Source organism: Malus sylvestris, chromosome 15, assembly GCF_916048215.2.
Source record: "Malus sylvestris chromosome 15, drMalSylv7.2, whole genome shotgun sequence".
Classification (NCBI taxonomy): Eukaryota; Viridiplantae; Streptophyta; class Magnoliopsida; order Rosales; family Rosaceae; genus Malus; species Malus sylvestris.
In genome coordinates this window covers 1,271,356-1,287,924 of record NC_062274.1, presented here as the reverse complement: position 1 = coordinate 1,287,924, position 16,569 = coordinate 1,271,356, and the positions used below count along the sequence as shown (strand labels likewise).

The following is a 16,569-nucleotide window of genomic DNA, read 5'->3' as shown; positions in this document are numbered from 1 at the left end:
AGCTTTTTTTCAAAGCACAGCAATACCAAACCAACCCTAAGAATGGCAATGACATTTGGTTTACCAATTTGGTCATTCCTCTCCTCACTCCTTCAATATGATTAGTTGGGATTAAATTATGAGAAAGATTAATTAGTGCGATTTTAAGCACCAAAAAAAGTGATAATGATATAATTAATAAAATAATCGATATGAGGTCGTTTTTAAGCTGTAATTGCTCTTTTCAACAAAAGTTTGGCAAATAAGTGGAATTGGGGGCTCTCTCTCTCTCTCTCTCTTCTTCTTATATCTTCTGTGCGTCTGTAAAAGAAGGAGAAAGTTTTTTTGTCGATCTGCTTTATGATTCGTTCATGCTGTCTTTGCTTTTGAGTTTAAACTCAACTTTTACAACAAAATGTGCGGTTTTTTCTCCCTCAAAGTGCAAAGCAATGGGTCTACAAAGGTCCTGCACAAGTGTCACTTTACAGGCAAAGCTGCTCAAGAAAGCAAACACAATCACTTTTGTGTTAGTGTATAACATAGCAGCCTCTTTACCTTCCCGACACCAATTGTTCCCTAGCTTTGATTCTTAAACTTTTTTCTTCGTTTTTTCTTCAAAAAATTGTAATTAAATGGGAGCTAAATCACATATTATATTGCGCATTGAAACCCTAATTATGACTTGCTGTGAAGAATATCAATAGCTAATTAGTTAGCTGGGGTTTAAATTAAAAAGTGAATTAGACAGTGTAAAGACGCATGTCAGAAGTGAGAAAAGTTTTGCTTTCCTTGGGTCTTGATGATTTTAATTACATGAAGAACAGCTCATTCCCCATTGTTTTCATTATCGTTATTGGTCCCCGAATTTCTCTTTAACTGTATTATAGAACGGGAGCAAGCTGCCAAGCACCATGCAGTGCATGCAAACTAGTTTAATTAGTCCTTTTTAAAACCCTATAGTGTTAAATTAAATTAAATATTTGTAATTTCTCCTAGAATCATGCAAGGAATGGGTTTAAGGCCATCTTCAACCGAAGGGTCCAGAGGGCCAGAGGGCCAAAAATAGCCCTAAAACCGTCTCCAACCGAGGGCTAAGCCAGAGGGCTCTGGAATCTGGGAGGGCCCCACGGGATCGGAGAGGGCTGGAGGGCTGGCTTATTTTTTTTTTTAATGTTTTCTATTGTTGTCGGTTAAAACCGACAGCATTAAACAGGTTTTATTTTTTTTTAATAGTTCTACTATTAGTGTCGGTTATAACCGACACTAATAGTTTGAATGTTTTTTAATACAACGGCTAGTAGCCGTTGTATTATTAGGCCTTTTTTTTTTTTTTTTTAACTTTTTTTTTTCCCTTTTTTTTTCCTTTTCATATTAATCAAATTTTGTTTCATATTTTTTTTCAATTCTATTTTACAAAATTTGTTTCAATTTTTTTTTAAATTCTATTTTTTTCCTATAACTTCTATTTTACAAAATTTGATTCATATTTTATTTCCTATAACTTCTATTTCACAAAATTTGTTTCATAATTTTTTTCAATTCTATTTTTTTCCTAGGCCATTTATACAACATTAAATTAAATTAAGTAACATGAAACAACATTAAACAATATGAAATTGGATGAGGACCCCAAATTGGAATTGGATGAAGATCCAAAGTTGGAATTCATTGCAAACTTGAATTGAAAGAGATTGAATTGCAAGAGATTGAATTGAAATAGATTGAATTTAAAGTTGTGTGAATTATAGCCTAATATCCACCCTATTTATAGCAAAAAAAATTCAAATCCAACGGCTAGCTGACGTCAGCATGATGTCAGCTACCAACGGCTAGCTGACATCATGTTGACGTCACCTAGCCATTAGATTTGAATTTAAATTGTAGTTTTTAAATAATAAATTATGTTTGGCTCTATGGCCCTTTGGCCCTCGGTTGGAGACGGTTTTTTGTGACAGGGCTAACACGAGCCCTCTGGCCCTCTGGCCCTCGGTTGGAGACGGAGGCAAATATGGCCATGTACTGTTCATTAAAATATTAATATCTTGGAGAATCTTGGAGGGCCAGAGGGCTAAAACGAACCCTCTAGCCAGCCATCGGTTGGAGATGGCCTAAAGACATGAATGAGCCAACATAATCCTTTCCGGATCCTTTTGGTGAGGATCTGGAAGATCTATAAATCGTGTTCGTTTATTGTACATCGTGCGGTCAATTTTTATTAAGTATTATCTTTGTTTAATTTTAAATAAAAATATTTAAAATAATTTTTTATCACATCATATACGATAAACAAACAAGATTGACGAATCTTCAGGATCCTCAGAAAGAGGATCCGGATTCATGAATGAGTATCTGAATTGAACAGTAGTGATAACATAATAATTAACATTTCACATCAGTGATGACTGAAGAGGGCGCAAAATGTAAACAAATACTGGCAAGATATTGTTAAACGTCCATCACAGCTGATGCCTTCTTACGTGGGTCACCTTTGTGTAATACAATACTAGCTAAAGGGAGCTTAAAGTCGCATATCGAACAGGGAATCATGCATGCATATGAATTATTGGCTTTATGCATAATAGTATATGCCTTTATATATACAGTAGCCTCTTGTCTCATATATACGTGAGCATGTGGCAATTTAATCTTTTACATGTTATTTTTTATTTATAATTTTTGTTTGAAATATTTTTTTAAATAGTTAAAGAAATAAAGGGAAAAAAAATACTCTTTAGACAATCTCCAAACTTGGGCTAAAAGCCAAATTACCCTCCCAAACACTCTCAAACCATGTTAAAATTTTAGGCTAAATGCCAAATGTTATTTCTGGGCCAAATACCCCCCAGCTTTCTCTTCGGGCTAAATGCCAAATGTTTATCGGAATTTAAATTTTTTTAGATTAAAATGTTCATAAAATTAATTTACAATAATCTATATATTTATTTATTTAAAAAAATTGATTTAAAAAAAAATTAGCCTAAGTTCATTCTTTAATAATTCTGAGTTAAAATTTTAGGGCATAAGGGTTGGAACAGAAAAGATGTTTCTGGCTAAAAGCCAAATTTTCCGGGCTAAAAAATTTGGCTTTTAGCCCAAGAGTTGGAGATGGTCTTACAGTGGGTAATATTATTCTGTTAGTTTAGATTAAATTGTTTTATTTTGAAATCCTAATTAAATTTATGAAGGATGCACCCTTTTTGCCTTTTGATTATATACATACACACACACATGTATATATATAAGATGCAACTACACTAAACATATTAATATATAGAAATGAAGTAAATGGTTTTCGAATCAATGCATGCATGGCATCGAACATCACGAATAATACCCCCAAATTTACACATCAAATGAAAGTCGTGCATGTAACTCAATGCACAGAAAAAATGTGTAAGAAATTGGAAAGTACGTGTTATAGTATTTGAACACACGAAATTGACACTTGCTAAAATAATCTCTAATATATGCAAAACTCACATCCAATAATAAGATCCACATGTGTTAAAGAATTTTGTGTCAAATTTGGGCATCCAAATAGCTGAACGAAACAAGGTATATATATGCAATTAGTGATTCTAAATTTTTACAACAAAGAGAAGACGCAGCCTGTTAATTTGCTGCAATGTTCATATGCATTATTTCAGTGAGAGCCTGCGACCTTCAGTCATGATACTGGAAGCTTGATATATATACATATACATATACATACATATATATATATATATATATATTTTTTTTTTCGTGACCGTCGACATCAAAATTATTAATAAATGAAAGTAGTAATACTGTATGGCTATGTCGACGTCACAATTTGCATAAATGTGCTTAATTGCATTCCCCCATGCAAAAGCTAAGCTACAAGAATAAAATCTAGCACAGAATCTTGGTGTCCATCATTCGATCGGGGATTATAGTAGCAGATTGCCAGATCCAATTTAATTATTAGTTTGCCATCTGACATCCATCATATTTGTGCTGGAATTTCCCACGGCAAGTTGCATATCCACGCTGCACAACATAAATAGGTCATAGGTCCCATGCATCGATCTCCAATTCTCCGTAAATCCATTTCTTCCTCTTTGGCATCATCTTATATTTTTCTTTATATTTATTGGCAAATTTACTAATTATGCCATTTAGAATCCAATACCTAACCCTAATTATTCACTCAGGTCTACTAAATTAAGTGACACTTCATCTTTCATATTAGCTATAAGCTCATGCACACAACCACTCAAATTAGTACTGCATTCCCACATTTTACATCTATCTTTCACATGTAGCTCACTCTTAGATTCTGGGGAGGTCTCTCGCTTGGGGCTTTCATTTTGGAAGTTAATTAATACAGTAAAAATAATGTCACTTACACACACAAATTCAGCATATTCATTGATACATATTCTTTAATTATACGAACATTACCATTTTATGTGAGACTCACCTGTATTAATCAGTATATCAATTCCATGTGTCTAAATGATTAATTAATTATAATTATTTGTTTCTTTGGGTGCTAGAAGCTAATGGCTTTGTTTAAAACTTAAAAGGGAAGTTTATTGTTCAAGGCAGTTGAATAGTGTACTCATATATATACATTTTGGGTGGTGCAATCCCACACCCATTTTTACCTATTTCACACACCTTGTTAAATTCTGCCTTTTGGTCTTCTTCCATTCATTGGATCCGACAATCCGAAATTGAGGGAGTTGTGTGAGAAGTAAAAATGGGTTGATAAAGAAAAAAACTTGCTAAAGAAAGATAAAATAAAAGAACTTTCTAAAGAAAAAAAACAAAAATATATTTTGAAAAATAATTACTTCAAGTACTTACTTATAGAAATGTTTAATTAATTATAAATGGCTAATCAAAAGCATTTGGTGATACTTAAATTTGGTTCTTTGTATTTTGTATTAGTGGGAGTCTCACAATTGCATTGCCTTAGTCGTTGGGCGGTGATGCAATTTGACATTATATACATGCATGCACGGGTTCTGATTAAAGTTTGGCTTTACAACCGTGTATCGCATTGAGTTGGGTAATTTACAGCAGGGGGCGAATCTTGGTGAAGACCAGAAGGGACACGTTTTTGGTTGGAAAAAGTTTCTCTGATAAGGAACTAGGAACCTAGTTAAATAGTAGTTGTCTTTTGTGGCTCGATAAGACGTCAAATCGGACTACGACTTATAAGAAGCAACTCACCATCACCGTCAACTCTATCACTCACTTCTCATCGAAAACTATCAGGAGGCGGATATAGCACAAAATTGTTTAGTTGTAGAGTTGATTATGGCAGCACACGAAGAAGAATTCCCTCCTCTCACACGTTTAATAAATTTGACCTTCCAGCCCTATGGATATACAATTTATCTATTTGTTAAGTATAGCAATATTGACCCTAAAGAAACAACTAAAATGGCACAAAGGATGGGGATGTATGCAACACACAATGAGTATAGGTTGGCCAAGTGCTCGACAAAATGCCTCATTTAAAATTGAAAAAAAAAATTTGATGATGCGCGCACTCTTTTTGGAATTCCACGAGAAGATGCACCCACCATTGATTAATTGTGCCATCCATGAACATTATTTTTAGCTTTGCCCCTATTTACAGCCACATCATGCAGGAAACTGTCACTAATATACCATTCTCTAAATTAACTTTACGTGAATTTCTCAACAGCAACACTACTTTTTCTTGAAATGTTAGGCTAAATCCTATCATATTTTTTCAAACACCAACAACGCGATTGTGACTCTTTTATTGTGTAGGATTAAATTAAAATAAATAATTTATTATATTTTTTGAATTACATTAGAAAACAAAATTTCTTCATTTCTTCATCAAAGTAGCTTAAATAGCGGCATGACCGTGCCTAATAACAAACTTTGGAAATCTGAACGTCTGGACCGGGTTCAACTGTTTGCACCTCTTCATGTTGTACGGACGTTATGAGAAGTTGGCCCATTAAGACAACTGGCCTATGGCCCAAAAGCCCATCACTTTACTTGCCTTAGCCTGCCCGATAATTAGGGCTGTAGTAGGTGGCCCTAATAAGAGCCCATGTTCTTCATCTTTTTTGTTTTTTTTAATCTATTGACATACATACCTTAAGAAAGTAAGGGAAACAAATTAATATCGAGCTCACAATTCACAAGATTCGTATCTAAGATTTTTCACTCATAAGTGAAGAAAAGAAGGAAAATAAATAGATATCAAACTCATCATTGACGAGATTTGAACCTAAAACTCTTCACTCATAAGTGAAGGTTTGGATTGGATAAGCGACGATCGCAGAATAACAACGCATATATGCCATAACTTTGGGAGGGTTTTGTATATCAAAACCGATTCCAAGCTCCAATATTGACCCAAAAAGGAGAGAGAACCTAATTTGATTGCAAGCTCCAAGTTTGTTCCTTGATGGTAATTACGTTGTTTGTAAGGGACTTCATGAGAAGCTGGGCCAGTAGTACAACACAACGGATCCAAACCTGTCAATGAGTAATTTGGGCTTGAAATAGGAGGGTAACAAGGGCCCGTACCCTGCTTTCGTGGGCAATATACGAGCATAAATTTATGGACACGCATCACACTGTGATTGGTTTTTAAGAATGAACCAGCTGTTACATGCAATGAGGATGTTTAGCGACTTTTCTTCTTATTATTAACGAATGAAGAGGGAAATTTGGAATGCGTCGAAGGGCTGGTTTGGTATTGTTGTGCTTTGAAAAAAAACTGCTGTGAGAATAAGCGGATGTGCTGTGAGAATAAGCGGCTGTGAAATAAATCAGCAGAGTGTTTGGTAAACTTTTTTGTAAAAGTGCTTTTGGAAAAAAAAGCAGTCTGACAGTGGGTCTTTTCATTAAAGGAGCACTGTAGCTCCGTGTGCTTTGAAAAAAAGCAAGTTTTCCAAAGCTTTTTTCAAAGCTGCAAATAGCAGCTTCAGCTTTTTCCTTTGATTTCAGCTTATTCTCACAGGAGCTTCCAAAATAAGCCATTTTTTTTCAGTTTACCAAACACCTAAAACCCTCACAGCTTTTTTTCATAGGTGTTTTTTTTTTTTTAAGCACCTCACTCCCAAACCATCCCGAAATCAGGTCCCACGCAAGACATTGTCTTCAAAATCCTCTAGGCAGATCGAAGTCCTTCATTGGCTTCCCCCTCCTAAATGTTGGTTTAAGCTTAAATATATGGTGGTTGCAGAGGATAGCAAGGCCACGCCGGAGCAGGTGGAGTTCTGCGCAATGAAAATGGAAGGGAGCCGAAGGCGCTTCTCTTTGAGCCATGGATTTGGATCTGTTATTGAGGTAGAATTACGGAGGTACATCGAAGCCTATGCTTCGCACGAGAAAATGTATTGGAGTTGAATGTGACTCTAGCGCTGCTGTCCTCATGGTTACAAATCCCATAAGGATCAACCACCCCCTCTTCAACTTTGTCAATAACGGCAAAATGATGTTAGCTTGTGACTGGAGTTGTACCTCGAAGACGACCTGTTTCACAGAAACTGATCTTTCAACTTCGCCCTTCTATGCTTTTCCCCGAGGATCCTCTACCAATAGTCACCACATGAACAACGGCCATTACTAAAATGGTGAAAGGACTTTGAGTCGCTCAAATATATCTCACACCCGAAAGCCATAGATATATACTTCGCCATCCTGTGGCAGTCCCCACACATTCTCAGATTCTTCACCATCCTAATACTCTTAGGTACACTTGGGGAGCCAATGAGGGCAAAAGCAAGTGCCAGTTTTTCGCTATGGACCCAGCTGATAACCCCCTCTTCTTCCTCAACACAAAGCTCATTACCAAAATCATGTCTCTTTGCTTTTTCTTCTATGTTTTGTAACCATGAATTTAGGAAGTTTGAGCATAGTTCCGACCTATCACCTGCAACATACGTATGCACCGAGTTCTTTACCTCAATCCAGCACTGCCCAATAAATTTCTTTATTGCAGCATCTCTACCAAACTTTTTAAATTTTGAAGTATCCTCAGACTTACCACATAAAGAATATGACTGTAGAAGTAACTGTTGAACCAAAATATTTCCTGGTTCCAAGTCGATTAAATGCTCCCCTGCACGAACTGCCAAGGCAAGATTCCCATGAATCCTACATGCGGTAAATAAGGCAGCCCAAATAGAGGAGTCTGGTTCTATGGGCATATCTTCAATAAACTGCATTGCTTCTTGAAGTCTTCCAGAACGCCCGAAAAGATCTACCATACCTGAATAATGTTCTAGACCTGGTATGATTTGGTAGTTTTCACTGATGCTGTAAAAAGCTTGTCTTCCCTCTTCTATCATTCCAGCAAGACTGTATGCATATATGATACTTGTAAAGGTACCTCTATTTGGTTTAATCCCCGACTTCTTCAGCTGATCAAAAAGGTCAAGTGCAATGTCTGAAAGACCATGTAAGACACAACCAGAAATTGCTGAGTTCCAAGTGATGATATCTTTGGATGGCATTCTAGCAAATATGATTCTTGGATATGCTATGTTTCCCGATTTGGCATAGGTGTCTATCAGGGAATTTACAACAGGGACTTCAGACTCCAAATTTCTACGCAATACACCAGCGTGGATCTCTCTCACCTTTTTCGTGGCAACTAGATTTGCACAAGCGGGCAGGACACTCAATATGGTAACAGAATTAGGATTAACACAGTAGGCCTGCATCTGCCTGAATACCCCAAGTGCCTTGTTTTTCTCCCCAAGTTGCAGGTAGCCAGAGATAAGAGAGTTCCATGATGCCGTATTTCGTTTAACTTTCCCGTCTTTTTCCATCCTTTGGAAGAGGTCCATTGCTTGATCCGCATCTCCATTCTGCATGTATCCTGTGATCATCACATTCCAGGTCACAGCATTGGGATGCACATCTGATTCCTGCATCTTCATGAGCAGTTCATAGGCCTTACCACAGTATCTAGCTTGGCAATATCCTCCTATCATTGAGTTCCAGGTATAGACGTCTTTCTCTGGGATCATAACAAAGACCTTCTGAGCAGCTTCCAGTTCCCCACATTTTGAAAACATATCAACAAGTGCATTTCCGACCAGTACATCATCAATGAAACCCATCTTTATAGCAACAGAATAGATTTCCAACCCTTTGTTAAGTGATTTTAAAGATGTGCATGCTGAGATTGCACTAGTGATTGTAATCCCATTTGGTTGTACCCCTGATAGAAGCATCTTCTTGAACAAATCCAAAGACTGATTTTTCCTGTCGTTTTGAGTAAATCCCGAAATCAAAGAAGTCCAAGTATATACATCAGGGGTTATGCCACAGCTCTCCATCCTCCTCATCAGTTCCATTGCGAGATCACAATGACCTAACTGGTTATGACTAGCAATCAATGTATTCCAAGTTACCAACCCCGGTTCAATCCCTTCTTTGCTCATCGCATCAAACAGTCTCCGAGCCTCTTCAGTCTCACCCTTGTGACAGTAACCAGATATAACCGCATTCCAACTCACCCCATCCTTCTCATCCATCTGGTCAAAGAACCTCCTTGCCCACTTCAATTTTCCACATTTTGCGTACACCGCCAGTATCGAATTGTTCACATGAATACAACCAGCCAAATTATACCGAACCACAATGGAGTGTATCAATTTGGTGGCCTCGAAATTGCTACAATTCCCACAAGCCTGCAATATCTTAGGGAACAGAAAGTAATCCGGCAAAACCCCATCTCTCATCATCGAGTAAAAAAGCTCCACCACCTCTTTCCACCTCTGATCTCTAAGACACGCACCGATCATGGCCGACCAAGAGTACAAATTTCTCTCACGCATTGCGTAGAACACCTTGCGCGCATCATCCAAAAACCCGCATTTCGCATACATGCTCACCAACTTCGTCTCAACAAACGGGTTCAATTCCTCAACTACATCAATACGCTCATGGATCTTCCGACCCAGTTGAATAGAATTGGTGTCAATGCAAGATTGAAGTAAATTCATGTAAGTAGTGGAAGTTACCTTCGACCCACTTTTGGCAATGGAGTCAAGAACGGTGACGGCCTCCGTGAACTCGCCATTCTTGCGGAGGTAATTCAAGTGAGAGTCTGTGAATTTCGGGAGGGTTTTTCTGGAAAAGGAGATTGTGGGTTTGGTTTGTCGTGGTAAGAATTCAGATGGGTTGCTGAATTTGGAGGGTACTATGGGTATTGGAGGGCTTGATTTGCAGGGGATTGTAAAATTCTCCATTGTTGAAAGCTCGAAACTTGAAGCACTTGGTTTTTTCGGGCGTTATTTGTTTCAGTTCATGTCTGGAAGATGAGGTGAAAAGCGTGGATAGATAGAAGATTGCAGAGATTGCGGAGTTTTTGTGTCCGTTGAAATGGATACGTCTCGCTCTAGAGTATTGTCATTGCGCCACGTGGAAATATAGCTTGTCCAACAAGTTTATGAATAAGGCTATCAGCCATGGACGGACGGGTCGTTGATATTATCGATATTTTACTTCGATATATAATTATCGATATTATTTGTCAACAAGATTTTAATTAAAGAGTAATTGAAGATGTGATATCATTTCATCAAAAGAATTATTTTTAATAGATTAAACTAATAAGATCATTATGGAGTCTGATTTAAGTTTTCTTCATATGCAACGATATCAATGCATTACAAAATCAAAATAATAGAAAATTTTGCCAATGTTGGCTATTTTTTCAAAGTAGGAAGGAGCAACTAAAAAAACAATATACCACATCAATTAATCAGATAATAAAAGTTGAGTATATCACATGTCAATAATAACAAAATAATCATCATGTATTTATCACATTCTTATTTTTAATTAAGAGGACATGAGATGAGTCCAGAATTCCATCAAATAACACAACCATAAATCGACTAAAATAGTTCAAAGTTCGAGTCACTTAAATATAAAAAAAATAAAAATAAAAATCAAGACCTACTAAAACATATAAGCAAATGACCCAAAACAAGCAAATGTTATCACGAGTCAAAAACTATTTTATTTTCCGTGCTCTATGAACTCCAATTATTGCTTGAGACATATGATCAGTACTTCTTGAAGAGGGATGGCTTGTGGCTTGTTTTCTGATCACTTCCAAGCCAATGCTGCATGTGAACTCCGATGGCGTCCAAATACAGGCTGCTCCTCCCATGGAATCCCACCACCTTGCCCTCCGTCGCGGTCGAAGTGAAGAATGTCCCAACTTGTTCTCCAAACGGACCATACTTGCCTCTGCTGGTGAAAAAAGTCAGCGACTTTATGATTTTAGGTCCCTGTCCCTGATCTGTGCTTATGCAACCATAATATCCAGATATGCAGGTGATCACTTCATGAGGGTACTCCAATTTTATCTGCAAAATATACAAATGCAAACGATAAGTAGAAAGCCAGTCTGTCAGGGCAGTATGTCCGCCCACTTGCACCAAAGTTCAAATCTCCTTCCCGTCGATTCTAAGATTATAGTTGTTTATGACATCGCGAAAAAAAAAAAAAAACAATCAAATTGATGAAGATGTTGATAAAGCATTCGTACTCTATGTGGGGAAGTTCCTCCATTGCCTCCATGCTTAGCAGACCAAATGAATTGACCATTTCGATCATACTCAATCTGCACTGAGCAAATGCCTTTTGCTTCTCTTGTCAAATGAATCTGACTAATCCCGGAAAACACTCCATCATCCCATGCTCTACCTCCATCTCCGCCCCAAGGTCCCGGTCCACACGGAGCTGGTTCTTTTATCACCCCATAAGCAACCTGACCAAACACAGAATTACTAATATAGTTAGTAAATGCTCAATATCGAATTGTCTACTAACGGAATCGGATTAAACTTAACCACCTCTTCGACTTTTCCTCTGTTTGTCATTAGTAGTTTATTTGTCCAGTGAGGATTATCTATCTCAGTAATTGCCCCTGCATGCTCCTTTGGGATCATTGCAGTGAAAGTGTTAGGAGTATTTGTGACAGTTGGTGTCTTCTTTTTGTGGTCAGTGTGACCGTAAGGAATATTAGGAGTATTTGTGAGAGTTGGTGTCTTTGTCTCTATAATATGGACCTTTCCTTCTATGGCATGGACCCCAAGAGCATCTAAGAACAGACCACTCCTCCCATGAATTCCGACGATTTTCCCTTCTTTAAGCTTGGTTGTGAAACAGGCTCCTTGTTCTTCTCCATACGGCCCATGCTGCTTCTTCGTGGTGTGGAAAGTGAGGGACTTGATAACACTAGTCCCCATGACCATTGTAGGTGCGAATGTTCCTGTTATATGCGTCAAGATCTCGTTCGGGTAATCAAAAACTATCTGCAGATACACGTACAACGCAAATAGGATCAGCATCAGCATAATATATTGTGTGAAGTTGTAAGTTGTACTCAATTTGTAAGACTAGCTTAATTAAGTAATAATTCTTCACCTTGTCACTTTTAAATCCTCCAGTCCCGCCATGTCTGCCTTCCCAAACAGCTTCACCATTGCGGTCATACTGAACCTTTATGTATACAACACCGATGTTTCTTGATAACTTGATTTGTCTAATCCCCGAATAAATCCCATCATCAAATGCAGCACCACCCGTCCCTCCGAAGGGGCCATATGCTACCACCCCTTCAACTTTTGAGGGAAACTTCTCAGCATTCGTCGTCTGAAATGAACAACTACTTGTTAAGATGGCATATTTTCAAATTGAACCCGGAAAGGCAACAGCGTAACGAAAAAGGTGAAATTTTCCTTACCAGCTCATGTTTGGTTCCTACGTCACTTATTTCGGAATCAGAAAACTGCCCTGAGAGCATTTTGGGTACTGGTACTGGTACTGCAGCTGGTTTAGCAGTGGAGTCGTCCTTCGGCGTCATAGCAAAAAGCACATTACAGTTTTGGATTAGTGAGTAGCCAGCAAGGTTCGGATCAGTACCAATAGTCGGATAATTGAAAGGTGTCCGAAGCAGGGTTTTCGCGTGTTGCTTTTGTTCATTCTGATCAATAGGTTTTACGTAAGCGCCTATGGAATCAAGATACCAGCCGGACATGCCATGGAACCCAACAATCTTAATATTCGAAGCTGTCTCCTGGAGTGAAAAATAGGTTCCTTGTTCGACCCCAAACGGTCCATAAGTTCTTTTGTTGCTCTTGAAAGTGAGAGATCGAACTGTGATCGGCCCCCATTCGCTTTTCTTACCGTAATATCCCTCGATTGAAGTTAAAAATTCTTCTGGAGAAGCAAGCTTCACCTGCAGCAGGAGAATAAATTTGTTAGGGGCTGTCTGACTAGGGCATGTCATACCGAGTGGGATTGCGTGGGATCGGGTGGGAGAAATGTGGACTAATTAACTAACCTTGTCAGTTTTCCAGCCTCCATTTCGACCATGCTTGTCTGACCAAACTGAGCTTCCTCTCTCATCATATTCAATCTGGATAGAGTCAATGGCAGCTCCATGAGCTATCACCAGCTGCTTCACAGTTGAGTGAACTCCGTCATCCCAAATGAGCCCGTTGTGACCTCCCCACGGCCCAACTGATATGGATTTCTTGTCAGATCCCTCAGTACTCTGCCACAATTAACGTCCATCTCTAACCAGTCAGTTATACATAATCAACGGCAATTTATGTTCTAATCAAAATACAATAAATCACACAAAACAAATTAGTCCAGTTGTGGGACGGATTGCCAATATATCATCAATATTATTGACCCCAACAAAACTTACCAACATGTTATCGACACATCTATCAATACGCGTTCGTTTTTGATAAAAAAACAAACCTCCTACACATAAAATATCTTCAAAATAAATGGTTACCAACTTACCATTTTGGATTAGTGATCTAATGAAGGAGATTGAGAAGGTGAGAGCTTGTGAGTGTATGAATGCAGTTGAATACTTGAATGCTGCACCTGAAGAATGATATGGCTGATCTACGTATTTATACAAAAACAAAGCGTGCGTGGGTAAATGAATTAAGACAATACTTTATATCTACATATGACAAAATGTGCGGAAGAAGCTAATTATTCTCTCCGCTATGGAGCTAATGGGGTCAAAGTACAACGAACCAAACAGTTGTTCACTTCTGAGTTTTGACCTCAACAAAACACGAAAAAAAACCTTTATTATATCCTTTCGATCTAATAATATAATATCATACGTAAATTTCTCACTGAGCATTGGAGGAAAGGATTCCCATTTCTTGGAATATATGGAATGCATTGTATGCATGACGCATCGTGGTCGATGGGACACGTACTACGTGAACGTGATAGGGCATTTCTCAATCATTAGTTATTTCGTCAGAATTGACAGAAACGTTCTTCTTTTCTGGTAATTATGATTTCTGGTACAGGAAGATACCCAGAATCCTCTTCTTTATCACGTTCGTTTCTGTTTTTGACCCGGGACAATTCGTCTGGTCAACTTTTGTCCTTCTGAGAAGAAAAAAGAGAGAGCAGAAAGTGGTAGGTATCGGATCAGGTTCGACGGGGAGGGTGGAAAAGGCACTGCATGAGAGATGAGACACCGCCACAACGACGGCGGAGTCCTCTACCCACAGGGCGGCCGGCGAAAGCAATGGGGAAAGTGGTAGGTAGGGTGTTGTAATTACATTTGCATCCTTGAGATCAAATTATTGAAATATGGGCCGGCCCAACTAACTGAACAGCCATAGAAATTTGAGGCCGAATGAATAAGTACATGAGAATCAATTGTGGCCCCATGGTTCCTATCCTATTCTTTCAGTATGAATTGAGTAGAACTAAAATACATGATGTCTCATTCTTTCGCGGGAAACTAAGGATCTCTTTTTTATTCTTTCAGTGGGCACCCTCATGAAAAGATATGCGCGAGTAGATAAATTTTGATAGAGTTATCTAATTATGGTAGTTCTCACGGCAAATACCACTAACACGATACTAGATATGACCAAAATACACGACCTTTCTTGCTTCGAGAGGTGCTCTAGCAGCGATCTCTTTTTTATATTTTCAACTCTCACAAAAACACAACCCAGGAAAAAGTTTGTGCGTAGAGGCCTAGGCTTTCCGTAGTAACCTTTTTAGGGATATAATTGGTAGGAGTATCCCGCAAAAGCAATGTGACATGATTTTATCGATTCGCTCATATTATAATATCTATTTATACTTATATAAAATTATAAAAAAAAAGATATCAACTATATAAGATTTGTAACATTACGTGATTGTGATTGTGATATGATCACTCTGTGTTTTCTCGGATTAAAGTCCTTTTAATTTTTTAACTTTAAAACTATATTGAAAAATGAGAACTAAATAAAAAAAGAAATGTGTAAGGGAAAAATAATTAGACTGCCGACGGAAGTGGGATTTGATCCTGTTTGTACAGCTGAACGATTCGCACCGACGTAAACGGAACGGAGATCTAGCGCGCAGGACCAACTCACGTGCAGGCCAGAAACAAACGGCCGTCAATGGTGCCCCGTTGCACGCTTCTAAAAAATCATTAATTTCCAATGAAAAAAATGGGAACCCACCACTCTGTAAGTTAATTTCCATCATTATTCTTCTTTTATTTTTAATAAATCATTGATTTTCCGCTTTTTCGTCCTTTTTTGGACTTAGAGTAGACAGCTAGTTCTACGTTAATTTCAAAGTGCTACTTTTTTATTTAAGATATGAAATGATGATGATGGTTTAGTTTGATTAGAAGGTCTCAACACCCTGCTTAATATCAACGTGTTGACTAAAGTATGGATTACCACATAGAAGATAAAGATTTATACCTCAAGTAGTTAATTATGAACGTTTTTCGCACATTATAGGTTTTGTGTATGTATCCTCGCTCTTTAGTACTGCATGTATCAAGTAGTATAGTCCACACTGCTCACACATCATTTTCATAAATGTTTGAGAATGCTAAGTAGACTCTCAAAAGTAAAACTATTCATGCATTCCTTCTCAACTCATGTTTTTGCATAAATATTGACAAGAGAATTGATGTTAAAAAATGAGGTGACAAAAAGTTCATAGAGAGTTCCACCTTGAGAGAATCTTCTTAACATTTTCTCTAAATGTTTACATTTCATGTTTGTAATTCGATGTATATAGTTTAATATCCTATAAAATGTTGGGTTTCCATCCATGTGTTCGGGTTCAAATTTCCTCTTCTCTAAGTTATTGTAATAATTTCAAACTCCCCTTCTCTTAATAATAATATTTTTTTTTAAATACTTGTAATTCAAGTAAAAATAAACATTCACCACATGCTTTGCATAACCTAACTAAGAGAGAATCATTGTTTCTACTATTTAAAAAATGAAAAACATTTTATACATTTTTTTAGGAATTTCCAGATTCCAACAATAATCACGACCATATTAAATGAAACCCAAAAGAGTGAAAACGAAGTTAAGTCGGTTTGCCTACAAATTACAAATAAATAAATAAAAATAAAATGATGGTTAGGGGGAGGGTTAAAAAAAGCAAGTGAGGAGTCAAAGGGGTGGACCCCTGTCTCAGAAAGAAGGAAAGAATTCGCAAAATTCGATCAGGACTGGTGGCCCCCGCCCGCTGTCTCAGCCTTCTTCTTCTTCATCCAACCTCCTTTCTTTCCCCATT

The 16,569-nt window shown here is 37.6% G+C and overlaps 2 protein-coding genes across 2 annotated transcripts; both read right to left on the bottom strand.

The window, feature by feature from the left end:
- Nucleotides 1–6,888: 6,888 nt before the first annotated feature.
- Nucleotides 6,889–10,357, bottom strand: LOC126602527 (pentatricopeptide repeat-containing protein At1g19720-like). Its single transcript, XM_050269428.1, has one exon. It carries the CDS (start codon nucleotides 10,203–10,205, stop codon nucleotides 7,536–7,538), a length of 2,670 nt encoding a protein of 889 aa, XP_050125385.1. The 5' UTR covers nucleotides 10,206–10,357; the 3' UTR covers nucleotides 6,889–7,535.
- Nucleotides 10,358–10,843: 486 nt separating this feature from the next.
- Nucleotides 10,844–13,865, bottom strand: LOC126602529 (jacalin-related lectin 3-like). The gene is made up of 7 exons (XM_050269430.1): nucleotides 13,789–13,865; nucleotides 13,316–13,528; nucleotides 12,716–13,210; nucleotides 12,397–12,624; nucleotides 11,823–12,284; nucleotides 11,516–11,737; nucleotides 10,844–11,333 (listed from the first exon to the last, which is right to left on the bottom strand). The coding sequence occupies exons 1-7, from the start codon at nucleotides 13,789–13,791 to the stop codon at nucleotides 11,028–11,030; spliced, it is 1,929 nt and encodes a 642-aa protein (XP_050125387.1). The 5' UTR covers nucleotides 13,792–13,865; the 3' UTR covers nucleotides 10,844–11,027.
- Between the last annotated feature and the right edge of the window lie 2,704 nt (nucleotides 13,866–16,569).

Coding starts and splice junctions, on each gene's coding strand:
- LOC126602527 (XM_050269428.1), bottom strand. CDS start 10,205: ATGGAGAATTTTACAATCCCCTGCAAATCAAGCCCTCCAATACCCATA.
- LOC126602529 (XM_050269430.1), bottom strand. Junction 13,211..13,315: donor GAGGCTGGAAAACTGACAAG/GTTAGTTAATTA, acceptor CTCCTGCTGCAG/GTGAAGCTTGCTTCTCCAGA. Junction 12,625..12,715: donor TAGGAACCAAACATGAGCTG/GTAAGGAAAATT, acceptor TGTTCATTTCAG/ACGACGAATGCTGAGAAGTT.